The 21,040-nt window shown below is 39.5% G+C and overlaps 1 protein-coding gene and 1 pseudogene across 1 annotated transcript; one reads left to right on the forward strand and one right to left on the reverse strand.

Moving 5' to 3' along the window:
- Positions 1 to 1,564: 1,564 nt before the first annotated feature.
- LOC129645001 (proline-rich protein 23B-like) lies at positions 1,565 to 3,879 on the forward strand. Its single transcript, XM_055570369.1, has one exon. It carries the CDS (start codon positions 1,855 to 1,857, stop codon positions 2,638 to 2,640), a length of 786 nt encoding a protein of 261 aa, XP_055426344.1. The 5' UTR covers positions 1,565 to 1,854; the 3' UTR covers positions 2,641 to 3,879.
- A 1,836-nt stretch (positions 3,880 to 5,715) lies between these two features.
- LOC129645002 (40S ribosomal protein S27-like) lies at positions 5,716 to 6,029 on the reverse strand (annotated as a pseudogene).
- Positions 6,030 to 21,040: the final 15,011 nt, after the last annotated feature.

Genomic DNA, 21,040 nt, shown 5'->3' on the forward strand with positions numbered 1-21,040 from the left:
TTTGCAATCATAAATGCAAAATGAAAACACAGTGAGATAACATTTTACTGTACTAGGTTGGAAAACAGGTAAGAAATAAATAAGAAATGTTCACAAGGATGCAGTGAAATGGAAACATACTCTGCTCACAGGAATGCAAACTGTGAAAAATATTTTGGGGAAAAAAGAAGAAAGTCATTACCTATTAGCTTGAAAAGGCACACATAGAATCAATTAGTACTGCAGTCCTAGGTGTATGTGATAAATACAGGAGTTAAGAGTTCATGATTTAAAACCAGATAAGTGTGCATTGGACGCCTACATCTAACATAAACTTGGTACATAATAACTTTTTTTTTTTTTTTACTCTGAACTTCAGGTGTTGTGGATACCAAAAAAAAAAAAAAAAAATCACTTTTTTCCAAAGACGGCAGGAAGACACTTCTGCAGTTCATAGATATATGCTGTGCTGTGCTAAGTCTCTCAGTCTCCTCGGACTTTTTGCGACCCCAATGAATTGCAGCCCTCCAGGTTCCTCTGTGGGGATTATCCTGGCAAGAATACTGGAGTGGGTTGCCATGCCCTCCTCCAGGGGATCTTCCCAAACCAGGGATCGAACGCAGGTCTCCCGCATTATGAGCAGTTTCTTTACCGACCGCACCACCAGAGAAGCCCGTTCGTTTATGGCTTCGATTGTGGTGATAGTTTCACCAGTGTATACTTATATACAAACTCAAGTTGTATATATTTAAAATGTATAGCTTTTTGTATGTCAATCATACCTCAACAAAGTATTGGCTCAATCGAGAAAACGATTGTTTTTCAAAACTCAGTAAAATGAGTGATACATAATAAATACTCAATAAAACAATTTAATTATCCCAAGATAGTTTTATTTTTTAACAGCCTTTTACCTGTAGGAAGAAACTGCCACAAATATTTTATTTAATATTAAGACGGAATTTTACCTAAACAGATATGAGTATTTTCTATTTACTCTTCAGAAACCAAGCTTTAAAGGATTTTCATGGAGCATTTAGATAGGTCTGTTTTAAGCTGCCAAGGGGGTGGTCTATTTGAGTGGTTGTCTTTCTCTGTGTGTGTGTTAGTCACTCAGTCATGTCCGACTCTTTGCGACTCCATGAACTGTAGCCCTCCAGTCTCCACTGTCCATGGGATTTTCTAGGCAAGAATACTGGAGGGGATAGCCATGCCCTGCTCCAAAGGATCTTCCCGACCGAGGGATCGAACCCCGGTCTCCTGCATTGCAAGCAGATACCTCACTGAGTTACCAAGGAAGCCGACCATGGTTTCTTTCTCTACCATGCCTGAAATCAAAGGAAAACATTAATTTAAAGGTAACTAATATTTACAGTTCTGTTATTAGTGTATCTTTTTTTTTTTTTTTCCTAAAAATGAGGCACACAAGTATTCTGCCCCCTGGAGGACTATAAAAGTAGTTCCCTACTGTGACCTATCAACTACAGCCCTGACTATTGGGCAGCACAGATACCGCGAGTTCTGTGGGGCGGGGCCTCCGTGGGGGCGGGGCCTCTGGGGGCGGGGCTTAGCGTGACATTTTACGACGAGGATTCCACTGGCGTAACTTGCAATATCTTTGGCCGTCTGGTGCTGTGACTAATCGGTGTGAGGTGCTGAAGACTAGAAGGCGAGAGGCTCAGCCCAGCGCCCGACGGCGATCCCCTTGAAGCCTGGACTGCAAGACCACAGGGAGGCAGTACCGGAGCTCTGAGGACTCGCCCGCCATCACGCCGTCCTGCGCCCCAGCTGGCCCGCACCGCGTCACAGCGTGCAGGACTGAGCGCCTCTTTGCCCTCTGCCAGGCCCCAGAAGTGCCGTCCTTCGGTCGAACTGATGGGCAGCAGGCCTCGAAGCCCCGGTGCCCACTCCTCAGACCGATGGGGAAACGAGGCCGAAGAAACCGGCCCTGCCAAGCGCCGCCGAACGGAGGCGCGCGCGCGCCCAGAGTCCGAGTCCGAGACGGCGCCCAGCGTGGGCAACCTGACAGGACCTACGGCTGCGGGCGCTCTCACACGCGTGCTGGTTCTGCCCGCTGGCTGTGCCCTGCATCTGCCCCTGGACGACGTAGATCTGGTGCTGGAGCCCGAGCCCACGTCCGTGCTGCAGGTGGCTCTCGGAGATTTCATCCTCACACTGGTCCCCGAGGCCCTCTTGGGCTCGAGGGTGGAAGGCCCGTCGGGACAGGTCCTTGAACGGGCCGCTCTCCTGAGCCCTCCCGGGGAGTACACGGCTCTGGAACCGGGATTCTGCGCAGCTGTGCCAGAGGTCGCCTGCGAAGAAGAGACCAACGGGGACGACGCCGACTCGGGCTCTGACTTCCTGTCACCAGAGATGGATCCGGCAGGCGGCCTCATAGCTGGGCTCCGCAGCCCAGACGCCAGCGTGTGGCGCTCCGACGCACAGGGCTTCTTCCCAGAGTTCTGGCCTCGGGCGCCTAACCCTAGTCCAGAGAGATGCTCTCCTCACCACGACGACCACCTAGACGTGCACCTTCTGGAGCCCTTCCCTGACTCACCACTCCAACCTCTACCGCCTTCTCCAAGTCCAAGCCCTCACGAGCGCCCCCCGCGCCCTCGCGGTCCTGCGCCCAAGGCTCGGAGATGTCTGTTTCCAGAATGAACTACACTCTGGGCCACAAGGACACAATTGTAGCTACCATCCTGGCGGTCCAATGGACTTCCCAGTGTCCTTGACATTGAAAGTCCTACAACCTGGAAATTAAGCATCTCATGTGCCTTGTACCAACAATTTCTTTTTCACTCCAGACTGGCTATAGTGGTAGGAGAAGACGTCAAGAAGAGAAAGCAGATTCTAGACCTCATCTTTGAAATGGAAAATCTGTCCAGGGATACCGGACAATGTGTTTTCAGACTTTTGGACTTTTTTACGCATCATTCTCAGGCCTCTCCATTCCCCTTCCTTTCGCATCAGTTATTTTCTCTCAAATTGTACTCTGTCTTGCACCATACGATTACTATCCTATAGCTCCCCCAAACAGGAAATTGCTGGGGATTTCTCATGTTGTTAATTTCCTTCCTTATATGTTTTCTCATGAATTTATAAAGATATTTAGCCAGAGCTTTTCTCTTTCTTGGTGTTTGGAGATGCTCCCTTGGAAAACTGCAAAATAGTATGATGGCTGTCAAACATAATAGCATGATGTTTGTTCTTAGTTTCCTCTTAACCTGAAGAAGTTCTCTTCCATTTAGAATTCTACCTCGAATTTTTTCTTATATCAAACTTCTTTTAAAACATTAATGTATTACCACATTTGCTTCACATTTTTATAAAAGAAATAAAATCTAATGGTATTTATATATATATTACTACTATTTATATAAACCAACATGCTTTACCATTTCTTCTCTACTATTTTATTCTTACATTCCACTCTCAAAGTCTAGCCTCAGTTTTCTTGGTGAAGAATATCCTTTAAAAATTGTTCTTTCCACTATATCACATTATAGTAAACTATCTTGGTTTTGTAAATCTCAACATGTTTTTTTAAAATATTTTAATAGATACAAAAATAGCAAAATGTTTTATTGAAATATAGTTGATTTACAGTGTTGTATTAATTTCTGCTCTACAAAGTGTTTCAGTTATATAAACATATATTTCCATATTCTTTTCCATTATGGTTTATCACAGATATTGATATCCTGTGTTGTACATTATGGGCTTTCCTTGTGGCTCACCTGGTAAAGCATCCACCTGCAATGTGGGAGATCTGGGTTTGACCCCTGGCTCAACATGTTTTTAATGCAGCATACTCTCCTAAGTCTCTTATTACTGAAAATGTTTTATTATATATTATTCCTAATTTTAATGTGACATTAAAGTACTTTAAAGCTATTACTCCATTGTTCTTTCATTTTTTATTGTTGTTGCCGGCAAGAGGTCTCTGCCAGTTAAGTTGTTACTCCTTTTCTATTTGATTCAGTTGTTCATTTTAGCATTTTAGAAAATTTTATTATTTTTATTGAAGTACAGTTCATTTACATTGTTGTGTTAGTTTCTGGTGTACAGCAAAGTGATTCAGATATATATGTTATTTTTCATATTATTTTCCATTATGGTTTGGGGCTTTCCTGATAGTTCAGTTGGTAAAGAATCATCCTGCAATGCAGGAGACCCGGTTTGATTCCTGGGTCAGGAAGATCTGCTGGAGAAAGGATAGGCTACCCACTCCAGTATTCTTGGGCTTCCCTAGTGGATCAGCTGGTAAAGAGTCTGCCCAGAACCCAGGAGACCTGGGTTCAATCCCTGGGTTGGAAAGATCCCCTGGAGAATGGAAATGCTACCCACTCCAGTATTCTGGCCTGGAGAATTCCATGGGGTTGCAAAGAACTGGACAGGACTGAGTGACTTTCATTTTCCATTATGGTTTATTACAGAATATTGAACATAGTTCCCCATGCTATACAGTAGGACTTTATTGTTCATCTACTTTATATATATAGTAGTTTGTATCTGCTAGTCCCAAATTCCTAATTTATCCCTCCCCCACCCACTGTCCCCTTTGGTAAGCATAAGATTGTTTTCTATGTTTCTGATTCTGCTTTTGTTTTGTAAATCATTCATTTGTATCATAGTTTAGATTCTACATATAAGTGATATCATGATATTTGTCTTCCTCTGACTTATTTCACTTCGTATGATACTCTCAAGGTCCATCCATATTGCTGCAAATGGCATTACTTCATTCTTTTTATGGTTGAGTAGTATTCCATTGTATACGTATACCATATCTCTTTTATCCATTCATCTGTGGATGGACATTTAGACTGTTTCCATGTTTTGGCTATTTTAAATAGTGTTACCATTAACATTGGGGTGCATGTGTCTCTTCAAATCAGAGTTTTCTCTGGATATTTGTCCAGGAGTGAGATTGCTGGACCATATGGCAACTGGTTTTAGTTTTTTAAGAAACCTCCTGGGCTTCCCTTGGGGTTCAGTGGTAAAGAATCTGCCTGCCAATACAGCAGACATGGGTTCAATCCCTGGTCTGGGAAGACCCCACATGCAGGAGAGCAACTAAGCCCTTGTACCATAATTACTGAGTGTGGGCTCTAGGGCCCAGGAACCACAACTACTGAGCCATGAGCCACAACTACTGAAGACCCTGCACCCAGAGCCTGTACTCCACAACAAGAGAAGCCACCCAAATGAGAAGCCCACTCACCCCAACTAGAGAAAAGCCTGAGCAGCAACAAAGATCCAGCACTGCCAATAAATAAATAAATAAAATTTTTAAAAAGGAACCTCCATACTGTTATTCATAATAGCTGTACCAGTTTACATTCCTTTCAACACTGTAGGAGGGTTCCCTTTTCTCCACCCCCTCTTCAACATTTATTATATGGAGACTTTTTAATAATGGTCATTTTCACTGTTATGAGGTGATACACCATTGTAGTTTGTTTTTTTTTTTTACCATTGTAGTTTTGATTTGCATTTGTCTAATAAGTAGTGATGTTGAGCATCTTTTCATGTGCTTTTTGGCCTTCTGTATGTGTTCTTTGGAGAAATGTCTTTTTAGGTCTTCTGCCCATTTTTTGATTGGGTTGTTTGGGTTTTTGTTATTGAGTTGTACAATATGTTTCTACATTTTGGAAATTAAGCCCTTGTCAGTGACATAAGTTGCAAATATTTTCTCGCATTTTGTAGGCTTTCTTTTCATTTTCTTTTTTTTTTAAATCCAAAACGTGTATATTGGGATGGTTTCCCATTCATCTTGACACAGGGTACTTTTAGCGCTGCTTCTGTCTGAAAGAGCATCCTTCTGTAAGCCTTGCTTTTCCTCCTGTAGGCTGGCAGAGGACAGTAGAGCAGCCAACACAAAAAACTACTGTTTGTGCATGGCTAAAGATGGTGGTGATTTTATAGCATTCTGGGCATTTTACATCCATGAAATAGGAATTGGGGCTCTGCCCCAGGAGCTTCTTCTTGTGTTTCCTCTACTCCTCTTCTGGAGAGGGATGAAGAAGATCCTTTGCGAGAGGCATGTTCTCGTGAGGAGGTCATCACCGCCGGAAAGCTCTTCATTTTCTTTATGGTTTCTTTTACTATGCAAAAGCTTATAAGTTTAATTAGGTCCCATTTGTCTATTTTTGCTTTCATTTCTATTGCCTTGAGAGACTGACCTATGAAAACACTGCTATGATTTATGTCAGAGAATATTTTGTCTGTGTTCTTTTATAGGAGTTTTATGGTGTCATATCTTAAAGTTAAATCTGTAAGCCATTTTGAGTTTGTGTATGGTGTGAGGGGCTGTTCCAACACTAATTTACATACAGGTATCCTGCTTTCCCTAAGTCACTAGCTGCAGAAACTGTCTTTTCTCTATTATATATGCTTGCCTCCTTTGTCAAAGAGTAACTGACCATAGGTATCTAGGTTTATTTCTAGGCTCTCTATTCTGTTCCATTGATCCATATGTCTGTTTGCCAATACCATGCTATTATGATTACTGTAGTTCTGTGTTACTGTCTGAAGTCTGGGATGGTTATGCCTCCAACTTTGTTCTTTTTTCCTCAGGATTGCTTTGGCAATGCTGGGTTTTTATGGATCCAAATAAATTTTAGGGTCATGTGTTCTAGTTCTGTAAAAAATGTCATGGATCATTTGATAGGGTTCCCATTAAATCTGCACATTGCTTGGTAGTATGGCTGGTTTAACAATATTAATTCTTCCAGTCCAAGAACATGGGCTATCTTTCCATTTCTTTGAATCATCTTCAATTTCCTTTATCAACATTTTATAGTTATTAGCATGTAAGTCTTTTACCTCCTTGGCCAGGCTTATTCCTAAGGTTGGTTGTTTTGTTTTGTTTTTTAACATTTTAGCCCATTTTAAAATGTTTTTTTCCCCTTTGGCATCCTGTAGTTTGACTGTAACATATCTAGAGGTAGATGCTATTTTTATTTGGCTTGATGGGTTTAGTTAACCATCAATATGAGAAATTATCTTGCCTGAACTTCCACAAAATCTTAGGCTCTGTCTCTTGTAATAACCCACATATACCCATATCTGGCTGAGCACCGAAGAACTGATGCTTCTGAACTGTGGTTTTGGAGAAGACTCTTGAGAGTCCCTTGGACTGCAAGGAGATCCAACCAGTCCATTCTAAAGGAGATCAGTCCTGGGTGTTCTTTGGAAGGAATGATGCTAAAGCTGAAACTCCAGTACTTGCCTACCTCATGCAAAGAGCTGACTCATTGGAAAAGACTCTGATGCTGGGAGGGATTGGGGGCAGGAGGAAAAGGGGACGACAGAGGATGAGATGGCTGGATGGCATCACCGACTCGATGGACGTGAGTTTAAGTGAACTCCGGGAGTTGGTGATGGACAGGGAGGCCTGGCGTGCTGTAATTCATGGGGTCGCAAAGAGTTGGACACGACTGAGCGACTGAACTGACCCATATCTGGAAATCCAATCAGACAAATAATGGCACTGCTCAATCTCCCATGAGTCTTAACATCTTAAGATCATGTGCTGTATGCCTTATCAATTCCAACTTTCTATTTTTAAATCCAATTAATCCTTTCATCAAGTTTTCAGTATTCTGTTTATACTTCCACAAGAACATTTATTTCAAAAAATTGTCAAGATTTTAATTCCTTTATTCTTTTTCAAAACTTTCCCATTTAGTATTATAAACTCCTATTTTTGTTTCATGGATATTATTCTACCCTTTATGTTTTGAAATTTTTAAAACATTAATAAACGGCTCCCTTAATTCAATTTCCTCACAGGTAAAATCTCCTATTATTTTTTGTTTCACTACTTAATTGCCCCCATGTACTTGGTAATTTGACTGATGGGTGCATTTTGAGTAAGAATTCATTTTCTACATCCCAGTTATATTTTTTTATAGTTTCCACTTTCTAGTGGACCACAACTCATAGTCAAGGCTTTTGGTATTCTAGAAAGTCACAGGTTTAATCCCCAAGCAATTATGTGTCACAAATCACAACTGGCATCCAAAGTTTCAGTTATCTTTCCTGATCAACCACAGGTACAACCTTGAAATACTCGTCACTGCCTCTTCAACCTCTCATGATTGGCAATGGGCTGATTTTCAGCCCCTTCAAAGGAACAGAAATCCCAGTTCCCATTATATGTTTTAGTCTCAGTGCCACAAATACATCAAAATATCAGCTGTCCATTCAGAGATTGGATTTTTTATTCTATTTCTGGTCCCTGAAAGCTTGTGTCTTTCTTTTTAGAGTAGACATCTCTATTTAATATGCTTTAATATTTCCTATTATTGCTCTCTGCCTCCAGTAGACGAAATCTTCTGTACTACTATCTTGCCCACAATTCAACAATCCATCCTTCTTATGCACTATAAGATAGCAGCTAATCAGACTCAAGTCCCAGCCTAATTATCTGATTATTGTAAAGAGGGAAGATGGCACTCTTTGCAAAACTATACCTTCTATTGCAAGAGCCTCATAATCTACATTGGAAATAACTGAGGGCATCCATTTTTAGCAACATGTGAGCCAAAGAGTCCAAAATGTCCTCAAGAACACTCTTGAAACTGATGGATAAAACTTATTTTAATATTTTTATTCTTTATGATTTTTTTTAAATATGACCTTTTTAAAAAAAACTTTAGTTGCACTGGGTCTTCGTTGGGGCATGTGGGATATTTGTTGTGGTGCACAGGCTTTCTCTAGTTGTAGCACATGGGGGGCTTCTCTTGTTGCACAGGCTTAGTTGCCCTGCAGCATGTGGGATCTTAGTTCCCCAACCAGGGATCAAATCTGCATCCCCTGTATTGGAGGGTGGATTCTTAACCACTGGGCCAATAGGAAAGCCCCAGAAAAAAATGTTTTAATATTTTTAAAGGCATAATACAGCTAGTAATAATGTAAGATGGCTTAAAACTCAACATTCAAAAAACTAAGATCATAGCATCTGGTCCCATCACTTCATGGGAAACAGATGGGGAAACAATGGAAACAGTGACAGATTTTATTTTCTTGGGTTTCAAAATCACTGCAGATAGCGACTGCAGTCATGAAATTAAAAGATGCTTGCTCCTTGGAAGAAAAGCTATGACCAACCTTGACAGCATATTAAAAAGCAGAGATATTACTTTGCTAACAAAGGCCCATCTAGTCAAAGCTATGGTTTTTCCAGTAGTCATGTATGGATGTGAGAGCTGGACTATAAAGAAAGCTGAGTGCCAAAGAACTGATGCTTTTGAACTGTGGTGTTGGAGAAGACTCTTGAGAGTCCCTTGGACAGCAAGGAGATGAAGCCAGTCAATCTTAAAGGAAATAAGTCCTGAATGTTCATTGGAAGGACTGATGCTGAAGCTGAAACTCCAATACTTTGGTTACTTGATGAAGAACTGACTCATTTGAAAAGACCCTGATGCTGGGAAGGATTGAAGGCAGCAGGAGAAGGGGATCACAGAGGACGAGATGGTTGGATAGCATCACCAACTGGATGGACATGAGTTTGAGCAAAGTCCAGGAGATGGTGAAGGACAGTGAAGCTTGGCGTGCTGCAGTCCATGGAGTCACAAAGAGTCACTCACAACTGAGTGACTGAACAACAACAAAAATGTAAGACAAATCCTCCAAGGCCAAAAATGATGACATATCTGAAACCCAGGCAGGAAAGTAGATGCTAAAACAAGAATGTACACAGGGGACACCTATCATTTATGATGACCTAGAGCTTTGGTTTTAATGGCCAATTAATGAGGGAGAGAAAATAAAAATCAGTGGTTACAAAGCCCTGAAAAAAAATCCCAGGCTTCAGAAAAAAAAAAAAAATACCTTCAGTAGGTAATTAACAAGCAAAAGGAAAAAAAAAACTTCATAATAGAAAAGGAGATGGGACATAAATGTGTCTGTCTCAGTCTTGGATCAAGGTAGAATGAAACAGAATAGCAGGTAGGGGAAGCTGACAGTTTATTAATAGTTGAAGATATTCTCTGGTAGATGGTTAACCTGGCAAATGTAAAACTAATTTTCTCAGAGAATATACCTTATACTCATAGCTAAGTATATTCTCAGAAATGACCTTCTAGTGATTCTAAACTCATAATCCAAAATCAAAGAACACTTAATGAAATAAACTACCATAAGTAAGAAAAAACAAGAAATAATCCAAAACAAAGAAAAGGAAAACCAGTTCCTCAAATGACTGACATTGATGAATTATCATATATAAAATATTTTAAATAAAATTGATACGTTTTGAGGACACAAAAGAGAGCAACATACGTGTAGCTAAGACAAAATATCAAAGATATGGCAACTCTAAAAGGAAACTAAAGAAAATTCAGTTCAGTTCAGTCGCTCAGTCGTGTCTGACTCTGTGACCCCATGAACCACAGCACGCCAGGCCTCCCTGTCCATCAAACTCCCAGAGTCCACCCAAACCCATGTCCATCAAGTCGGTGATGCCATCCAACCATCTCATCCTCTGTTGTCCCCTTCTTCTCCTGCCTTCAATCCTTCCCAGCATCAGGGTCTTTTCCAATGAGTCAGCTCTTCGCATCAGGTGGCCAAAGTACTGGAGTTTCAGCTTCAACACCATTCTTTCCAAAGAACACCCAGGACTGATCTCCTTTAGAATGGACTGGTTTGATCTCCTTGCAGTCCAAGGGACTCTCAAGAGTCTTCTCCAACACCACAGTTCAAAAGCATCAATTCTTCGGCACTCAGCTTTCTTTATAGTCCAACTCTCACATCCATACATGACCACTGGAAAAACCATAGCCTTGACTAGATAGACCTTTGTTAGCAAAGTAATATCTCTGCTTTTTAATATGCTGTCTAGGTTGGTCATAACTTTCCTTCCAAGGAGCAAGCGTCTTTTAATTTCATAGCTGTAATCACCAACTGCAGTGATTTTGGAGCCCAGAAAAACAAAGTCAGCCACTGTTTCCACTGTTTCCTCATCTATTTGCCATGAAATGATGGGACCAGATGCCATGAAATTAGTTTTCTGAATGTTGAGCTTTAAGCCAACTTTTTCACTCTCCTCTTTCACTTTCATCAAGAGGCTCTTTAGTTCTTCACTTTCTGCCATAAGGGTGGTGTCATCTGCATATCTGAGGTTATTGATATTTCTTCTGGCAATCATGATTTCAGCTTGTGCTTCATCCAGGCAAGCATTTCTAATGATGTACTCTGCATATAAGTTAAACAAGTAGGGTGACAATATACAGCCTTGAAGTACTCCTTTTCCTATTTGGAACCAGTCTGTTGTTCCATGTCCAGTTCTAACTGTTGCTTCCTAACCTGCATGCAGATTTCTCAAGAGGCAGGTCAGATGGTCTGGTATTCCCATCTCTTTTCTAGAGATTAAATATGTAAACATGGAAGTGAGAAATACAATGAATGGGTTAAACAATTTTGACAGAATTGAAAATGGAAACACTAAACTTGATAAATCATCCATAAAGCTTTTGCACAGTAAAGGAAACCATACACAAAATGAAAAGACACCCACAGAGTAGGAGAAAATATTTTCAAACAAAGTGATTAACAAGGGGTTAATCTCCAAAATACAAATAGCTCATGCAGCTCAATTCCAAAAAACAAACAATCCAATCAAAAAATGGGCATAAGACCTAAACAGATATTTCCCCAAAGAAAAAATAACATAGCCAAAAAGCAAATGAAAAAATGCTCAATATCCCTAATTATTAGATAAATGCAAATCAAATCTATGATGAGGTATCACTTTATATGGGTCAGAATGATCATCATTCAAAAGTCTACAAATAATAAAAGCTGGAGAGGGTGTGGAGAAAGGGGAACTCTCCTCTGGTTGGTGAGAATATAAATTAGTACTGCCACTATAGAGAACAGTATGGAGGTTCCTTAAAAAAATAAAAATAGAACTACCAAATGATCCAGCAATCCCACTCCTAGGCATATATCTGGAGAAAACTAATTAAAAAAGATATATGCCCCCTAATGTTCATTGCGGCACTATTTACAAAAGCCAAGACATTGGAAGCAACCTAAATATTCATTAACTGAGGAACAAAGATGTGGTACACATACAAAATGGAATGAAAGTGAAAAGTGTTAGTCACCCAGTCGTGTCCAACTCTCTGTAGACTTTTAAATGATGGTCATTCTGACCCATGTGAGATGATACCTCATTGTAGTTTTGATTTGCATTTCTGTAATAATTATAGTGTGATTTGAGCATCTTTTCATTTACTTTTTGGCCATGTTTATTTTTTCTTTGGAGAAATATCTGTTTAGGTCTTATGCCCATTTTTTGATTGGGTTGTTTGTTTTTTGGTATTGAGCTGCATGAGCTATTTGTATTTTGGAAATTAATCCCTTGTTAATCACATGTAACCTGCCAGGTCTCTCTGTCCATGGGATTTCCCAGACAAGAATACTGGGGTGGGTAGTCATTCCCTTCTCCAGGGAATCTTCCTGACCCAGGGATTGAATCCAGGTCTCCCACATTGTAGGCAGATTCTTTACAGTCTGAGCACAAAGGAAGTCAGTAAAGTAACAATGGAATATTACTCAGCCATTTAAAAATGAAATAATGTCATTTGCAGCAACATGGATGACCTAGAGATTACCATACTAAGTGAAGTAAATCAGATAAAGATAAATATCATATGATGTCACTTAAATGTGGATTCTAAAAAGAAGATACAAATGAATTTATTTGCAAAGTAGAAACAGACACACAAACTTATGTTTAGAAAACAAATTTATGGTTACCGAACAGAAAGGGGGAAGAAAGAAATTAGGAGTTTGGGATAAACATATACACATTACTATGTATAAAATAGATATTCAGCAAGGACATACTGTATAACACAGGGAGCTCTACTCAATATTTTCCAATAATCTATATGGGAAAAGAATCTGAAAAAGAATGGATATAGGCATATGTATGATTGAAGCATTTTCCTGTACACTGCAAAATAATACAACATTGTAAATCACCTATACCCCAATATAAAATTTTTAAAAATTTTAAAAGGAAATGGAAACATTGAGATAGAGAAATCATCCATAAAGGTAAGAAAGTCAAAAACATATAAAATATGAAAGAAAGACTAAGAAACATTATCAGAGAGGGAGCAGTTCTACTATATGACTGTTGGAGATAGGGGGAACACTGAAAGAACAGAAAGCCACATTATTCACAGAGATAATGAATGAGAAGTTCTCCAGATGTAATAGAAAAAATTTAGTCACTCATCGTTCATTCAACAAACATGTATTAAGTGCTGACTATGTATCAGGCACCTTCCAAACTCCAGGAGTTCAGTCAAGAACGAATAGTTAAAAATCACTGCATTCATGGGGTACAGTAATTTATACAAGAAATAACGGTACCTTACATTAAAGTAAAGCAAGATATGAAGTGGCACATAGTTGGATACATTCTGAAGACAGAAAACAGGATTTCTTCATGTAACAGGTAAGAAAGATTCTGTGATAATCTGAGGGTTTGGGACGTGGGGGGAAAAAAATGGAATTGTTACTTTCTGAAATTGGAAAGGCCCTGAGGATAGTATCTATAGAAAAAATATGTTCAATTTTGGACATATGTCCTTTGAAGTGCCTGTTAGATATTCCGTGGAGATATTTACTAGGAAGTGAGCTATGGGTGTCTAGTTGGTAGAGGAGCGGTACAGGATAGAGATACATCAGTATTTTGGAAGAACTGCCTATGTGCACTTTGAAATCACCAAAAATTGTGACTTTTTAAAAATTTAAGGAGTGAGGGAGAGGAATCCTAGAGTTTGAGACTAAGCCAGATTAGAGAGTGGTTATACTCTGATGATGTGCAATTCAGGAAGAATGGAGAAATGATTGGAAAACATCAATGAAGAGCAAGAACACACACTGTATCTCCAGCTACGGATACTAGATGTGGGTGAGGAGGAAAAGCCTCCACTTGTGAAGACTCCAGGGGAAAATGAGGTACTCAGAAGAAACGGGTTTCAGTTATAATAGAAAGTTAAAGGGAATATCAGGGAAGTTGATCTTTTTAGTTTTGTGATTGAGTATGACTTCCAGAGGGGCTTCCCAGGTGGCATAAGCAGTAAAGATTCTGCTGCCAATGCAAGAGACGCAAGAGACATGAGTTTAATCCCTGGGTTGGGAAGATCCCTTGGAGTAGGAAATGGCAACCCACTCCAGTATTCTTGCCTGGAAAATTCCATGGACAGAGGGACCTGGTGGGCTACAGTCCATGTGGCCACAAAGAGTCAGACACAGCTGAGCACAACATGAGTTCCAGAAGAAGGATATGAGGTAGTGAGAAAAGGCCATGTCCTGGGTATCTGAAAATTTTTAATCTGAGATATTAGGGATGAACAGCTTCCTACAATTAACAGGAGTAAAAGGCATGCTGAGAAGATTCTTCATGACTTTAGCATGGAAGAAAGGGAAAAGAAGCCTATTTGTGAGAATATACATAGTTCTGGAACACAGTCCAGTGTCCTCATTCAGGAAGCACAACAACTTTCAAGATTGATAAATTTTTTAAAAATACACATTTAGACAGAGTATTGTAAACCCACAAAATACCAATCCAAAGACAGTATTTTTTATAGGCAGAAAGAAAAGACGACTACAATAAAAAAACAATCAGACAACCAACGTCTCAGAAACAGCAATGGGAGGCAGTAAACAGTGGAATAAAATAGCAGTATTGCTAGAAAACAAGTGTTTTGACCTGGAATTCTTTGCTTAATAAACCCATTTTTTCAAAAATGATCATAAATATTTTGTCTACCAAAAACTTATTATGAAAATATACTAATTTAATTAGTATTGTATTATTATGTATTAAATGTCTTGCATCAAACAATGTATTAAAAGTACTATGTGAAATTTCTTCTGGTGAGACAATTAAATCAATGCAACAAAAGAAATCAAAAACATATCCACACATAAACAAAGAAGTATGTAACCCAGGAAATGATTCACTTCAAAGGAAAGAACATTTTCTGGGGTCCACACTGCACAGTTTATAAGCTCTTAGTTTCCTGACCAGGGATCTGACCCATGTTCCCGGCAATGGAAACATGGAGTCTTTTTTTTTAATTGGAGGATAATTACTTTACAATATTGTGATGGCTTTTGCCATACATATCAACATGTATGTTGATACAATTTATCAACATAAATTGGCTGTAGATATGCGTGTCCCCTCCTTCTTGACTCCCCTCCCACCTCCTTCCCCACCTCATCCCTCTAGGTTGTCACAGAGCACCAGATTTGAGCTCCCTGTATCATATATCAAACTACCACTGGCTATCTATTTTATGCTTGATAATGTATATGGGAAACAGAGTCTTACTGCTGGACCACCAGGCAAATCTCAGAAAAGAACCTTCCAATTAAAGCACCGGGCTGACGTGTTTTACACAATGAGGAAAAAACTGAAATTGAATCACTGTCCTATCCATAGAGAACAATCTTTTACAAATCTGGATTAGGATAAAGAGTTTAAATTTTGAAAAGTAAAGACTTAAATACTTTGAAGATACAAAAATTATCTTGGAATAGGGAGTATTTCCTAAACAATACACAAAATTTACAAAGCATAAAGAACAAAACTAATACATCTGAAACTATATTAAAGTTAAGAAAATCTGTTTATCAAAAGGCACTATAAAGAATGTGAATACACACAAGCCACAAAATGGGAAAAGATTATATCAAAACACATAAATTAAAAAAAAGCCCCCCCCCAAAAATAATTCCCAAAACTCAGTAACATCCAAAAAATGGGCAAAAGACATAAACACACAGTACACAGATGTTACATGAGAGACCAATACATATATGAAAACATGATCAACTTTATAGTAATCAGAGAAAGTGAAAGTGAGAGCTGCTCAGTCCTGTCCGATTCTTTGCAACCCCATTGACTGTAGCCTGCCAGGCTCTTCTGTCCATGGAATTCTCCAGGCAAGAATACTAGGGTGGGCAGCCATTGCTCTCTCCAGAGAATCTTCCCAACCCAGGGATCAAGCCCAGGTCTCCTGCATTGCAGGCACAGAAGGGGGAAAAATGGAAGCAGTGACAGATTTTCTCTTCTTAAGCTCTAAAATCACTGTAGACGGTGACTGAAGCCATAAAATTAGCTTGCTTTTTGGAAGGAAGTCTATGACAAACTTAGATAGCGTATTAAAAAGCAAAGACATCACTTTGCCAGCAAAGGTCCATATAGTCAAAGCTATGAGAGTTGAACTATATGGAAGACTGAGTGCTGAAAAATTGATGCTTCAAAATTGTTGTGCTAGAGAAGATTCTTGAGAGTTCCTTGGACTGCAAGGAGATCAAACCAGTCCATCCTAAAGGAAATCAACCCTGAATATTCAATGGAAGGACTGATGCTGAAGTTGAAGCTCCAATACTTAGTTCCCCTGATGTGAAGAGTTGACTCATTAGAAAAGACCCAGATGCTGGGAAAGATTGAAGGCAAAAGGAGAAGAGGGTGGCAGAGGATGAAATGGTTGGATTGCATCACTGACTCAATGGACATGAGTTTGAGCAACTGTGGGAGACAGTGAGTGACAGGGAGGATGGATGTGCTGCAGTCCACAGGGTTGCAAAGAGTCAAACACAACATAGCAACTGAACAATAACACAAAGGGAAAGAATCTGAAAAGGAATACACACAAACACACATATAACTGAGTCACTATGCTATACAACTGAAACACAATATTGTAAATCAACTATAATTCAATTAAAAAAACGAGATATATACACACACACACATATATATGGGATATCATTCAGTCATTTAAGAAAAGAAAGAAATTCTTCCATTTGTGACATGAATGGATTTTGAGGACATTATGATAATTGAAATAAGTCAGGTAAAGACAAATATTATATGATTGTTCTTGTATGCTTAATGTAAGAAAAAAAAATAGTAACCCAGATACACAGAGAAGGCTGGTGACTGCCAGGGGTAGGCAAGCAGAGAAGGGTTTTTAGAAAGAGACATCCAAAGGTACAAATTTCTGTTGTGGCTGTTTTTCAGTCACTCAGTCATTTCTGACTCTTTCTGACCCCACGGACTGTAGCACACCAGTCTTCCCGGTCCTTCACCACCTCCCAGAGTTTGCTCAAACTCATTTCCATTGACTAGGTGATGCCATCCAACCATCTCATCCTCTATCATCCCCTTCTCCTCGTGCCTTCAATCTTTCCCAGCATTGGGTCTTTTCCAGTGAGTTGGCTCTTTGCATCAGGTGGCCAAAGTATTGCACCTTCAGCCTCAGCATCAGTCCCTCCAATGAATATTCAAGATTCATTTCCTTTAGGATTGACTGGTTTGATCTTCGTGCTGTCCAAGGGACTCTCAAGAGTCTTCTCCAACACCACAGTTCAAAAGTATCAGTTCTTCAGCACTCAGCCTTCTTTATGGTCCAACTCTCACATCTGTACATGACTACTGGAAAAACCATAGCTTTGACTATATGGACCTTTGTTGGCAAAGTAACACCTGCTTTAATATGCTGCTTAGGTTTGTCATAGCTTTTATTCTAAGGAGCAACTGTCTTTTAATTTCATGGCTTCAGTCACCATCTGCAGTGATTTTGCAGACCAAGAAAAGAGAGTCTGTCACTGTTTCCATTGTTTCCCCATTTATTTGCTATGAAGTGATGGGACCAGAAGCCATGCTCTTAGTTTTTTTACTGTTGAGTTTTAAGCATCAGGAAGCTTCCACAAGCCTCTTATCTTCATCAATCACAGGGCAGACAGAATGAAAACCACAATCAGGGAAAACTAACCCATCTGATCACATGGATCACAGCCTTGTCTAACTCAGTGAAACTATGAGCCATGCTATTTAGGGCCACCCCAAATGGATGGGTCATGGTGGAGAGTTCCGACAAAACATGGTCCACTGGAGAAGGGACTGGCAAACCACTTCAGCATTCTTACCTTGAAAACTGCATGAACAGTATGAAAAGGCAAAAAGATGTGACACTGAAAGATGAACTCCCCAGATCAGTAGGTGCCCAATATGCTACTGGAGAAGAGTGAAGAAATAGCTCCAGGAGAAATGAAGAGGCTAAGCCAAAGCAGAAGCAATGCCCAGTTGTGGATGTGTCTGGTGGTGAAAGTAAAGTCCGATGCTGTAAAGAATGATATTGCACAGGAACCTGGAACGTTAGGTCCATGAACCAAGGTAAATTGGAAGTGGTCAAACAGGAGATGGCAAGAGAGAACATCGACATTTCAGGAATCAGGGAACTAAAACTGATGGGAATGGGAGAATTTAAATCAGATGACCGTTATATCTACTACTGTGGGCAAGAATCCCTTAGAAGAAATGGAAGAGCCCTCATAGACAATAAAAGAGACAGAATTGCACTTGGATGCAATCTCAAAAATGACAGAATGACCTAGGTTCATTTCCAAGGCAAACCATTCAATATCACAGTAATCCAAGTCTATGCCCCAACCACTAATGCTGAAGAAACTGAAACTGAATGGTTCTATGAAAGCCTACAAGACCTTCTAGAACTAACACCAAAAAAGCTGTCCTTTTCAACATAGGTGACTGGAATGCAAAATTAGGAAGACAAGAGATACCTGGAGTAACAGGCAAGTTTGGCCTTGGAGTACAAAATGAAGCAGGGCAAAGGCTAACAGAGTTTTGGCAAGAGAATGCACTGGTCATAGCAAGCACCCTCTTCCAACAACACAAGAGATGACTCTACACAGGGACATCACCATGAACTCTAAACATGGACAATACTGAAATTAGATTGATTATATTGTTTGCAGCCAAAGATGGAGAAACTCTATACAGTCAGCAAAAACAAGACCAGGAGCTGACTGTGGCTCAGATCATGAACTCCTTATTGCCAAATTCAGACTTAAATTGAAGAAAGTAGGGAAAACCACCAGGCCATTCAGGTATGACCTAAATCAAATCCCTTATGACTATACAGTGGAAGTGAGAAATAGATTCAAGGGACTAGATCTGATAGAGTGCCTGATGAACTATGGACTAAGGTTCATGACACTGTACAGGAGACAGGGATCAAGACCATCCCCAAGAAAAAGAAATGCAGAAAGGCAAAATGGTTGTCTGAGGAGGCCTTACAAATAGCTGAGAAAAGAAGAGAAGCAAAAGGCAAAGAAGAAAAGGAAAAATATACCCATCTGAATGCAGACTTCCAAAGAATAGCAAAGAAAGATAAGAAAGCCTTCTGAAGTGAACAAATTTCTAGTTATACAATAAGTCCTGGGGATGTGGTGTAAAGCATGATGAATATAGTTAAAAATACTGTAGTATATATTTGAAAGTTGCTAAGAAGTAACTCAAAAGTTCTCAGCACAAGGAAAAAAAAGTGTAACTCTGTGTAGTGACAGATGTTAATTAGACATTGTAATAATCATTTTGCAGTATATGCATATATTGAATAATAATGTTGCACACATACACAGAAAAAGGTACAAAAATGAACAAATAAAGTATTTGTTTTATTTTTAGTTTTTTCTTCCAGTTTTATTGATATATAATGACACAGCACTGTACAAATTTAAGGCATACAGCGTAATGGTTTGACTTACATACATCATGGAATGACTGCCACAATAAGTCTGGTGAACATCTGTCATCTTACACACAAAATTATAGAAAAAGACAAAACAGTTTTTGTTGTGGTAAGAATTCTTAAAATTTCCTCTTTTAATAACGTTAATATATAACAATATAATTGCATTAATCATGCTGTACATTATATTTCTAGTACTGATTTGTCTTATAACTGAAGTTTGTCCTTTTGACTACCTTCATCCAAATACCCTTGCCTGCACTCCCTACTTCTGAAATGAAAAGTGAAAGTGTTAGTTGCTGAGTGGTATACAACTCTTTGTGACTCCATGAACTGTCACCCATCAGGCTCCTCTGTCCAAGGGACTTCCCAGGCAAGAATACAAACAAAGCTAGTGGAGGTGATGGAATTCCAGTTGAGCTATTTCAAATCCTGAAAGATGATGCTGTCAAAGTGCTGCACTCAATATGCCAGCAAATTTGGAAAACTCAGCAGTGGCCACAGGACTGGAACAGGTCAGTTTTCATTCCAATTCCAAAGAAAGGCAATGCCAAAGAATGCTCAAACTATCGCATAATTGCACTCATCTCACATGCTAGTAAAGTAATGCTCAAAATTCTCCAAGCCAGGCGTCAGCAGTACGTGAACCGTGAACTTCCAGATGTTCAAGCTGGTTTTAGAAAAGGTAGAGGAACCAGAGATCAAATTGCCAACATCTGCTGGATCATCAAAAAAGCAAGAGAATTCCATAAAAACATCTATTTCTGCTTTATTAACTATGCCAAAGCCTTTGACTGTGTGGATCACAATAAACTGTGGAAAATTCTGAAAGAGATGGGAATACCAGACCACCTGACCTGCCTCTTGAGAAACCTAAATGCAGATCAGGAAGCAACAGTTAGAACTGGACATGGAACAACAGACGGGTTCCAACTAGGAAAAGGAGTATGTCAAGGCTGTATATTGTCACCCTGCTTATTTAACTGGAGTGAGTAGCCCTTCCCTTCTCCAGGAGATCTTCCCCACCCAGTGATCAAACCTGGGTCTCCTGCACTTCAGGCAGATTCTTTACTATCTGAGCATACTCCTGATAACCACAAATCTGATCTCTTTTTCTGTGAGTTTGTTTGCTTTGGAAGTGTTACTGACCTATAATATGTTAATTCCTGGTACACATCATAGTGACTGGATATTTATACACATTTCAAAACTGATGACCATGGTAAATCTAGTTACCATCTATCACCATACAGATATTACATTATTAATGACTATATTCCCCACACTGTACATTTCATCCGTGTTACATTTATTTAACTGGAAGTTTGTACCTCTTAATTTCCCTTACCTGTTTCACTCATGTCTCCATGTTCCTCCCCTCTAACAACCACTTCTTTGGTCTCTGTATGACACTGTTTTGTTATTTTGTTTGATTTTTTAGATTCTACATATAAGTG

The sequence above is a fragment of the Bubalus kerabau genome, chromosome 2, assembly GCF_029407905.1.
Source record: "Bubalus kerabau isolate K-KA32 ecotype Philippines breed swamp buffalo chromosome 2, PCC_UOA_SB_1v2, whole genome shotgun sequence".
NCBI lineage: Eukaryota > Metazoa > Chordata > Mammalia > Artiodactyla > Bovidae > Bubalus > Bubalus kerabau.

Bases quoted from the DNA above. Each gene is read 5' to 3' on its own strand.
- LOC129645001 (XM_055570369.1), top strand. From the start codon at position 1,855: ATGGGCAGCAGGCCTCGAAGCCCCGGTGCCCACTCCTCAGACCGATGG.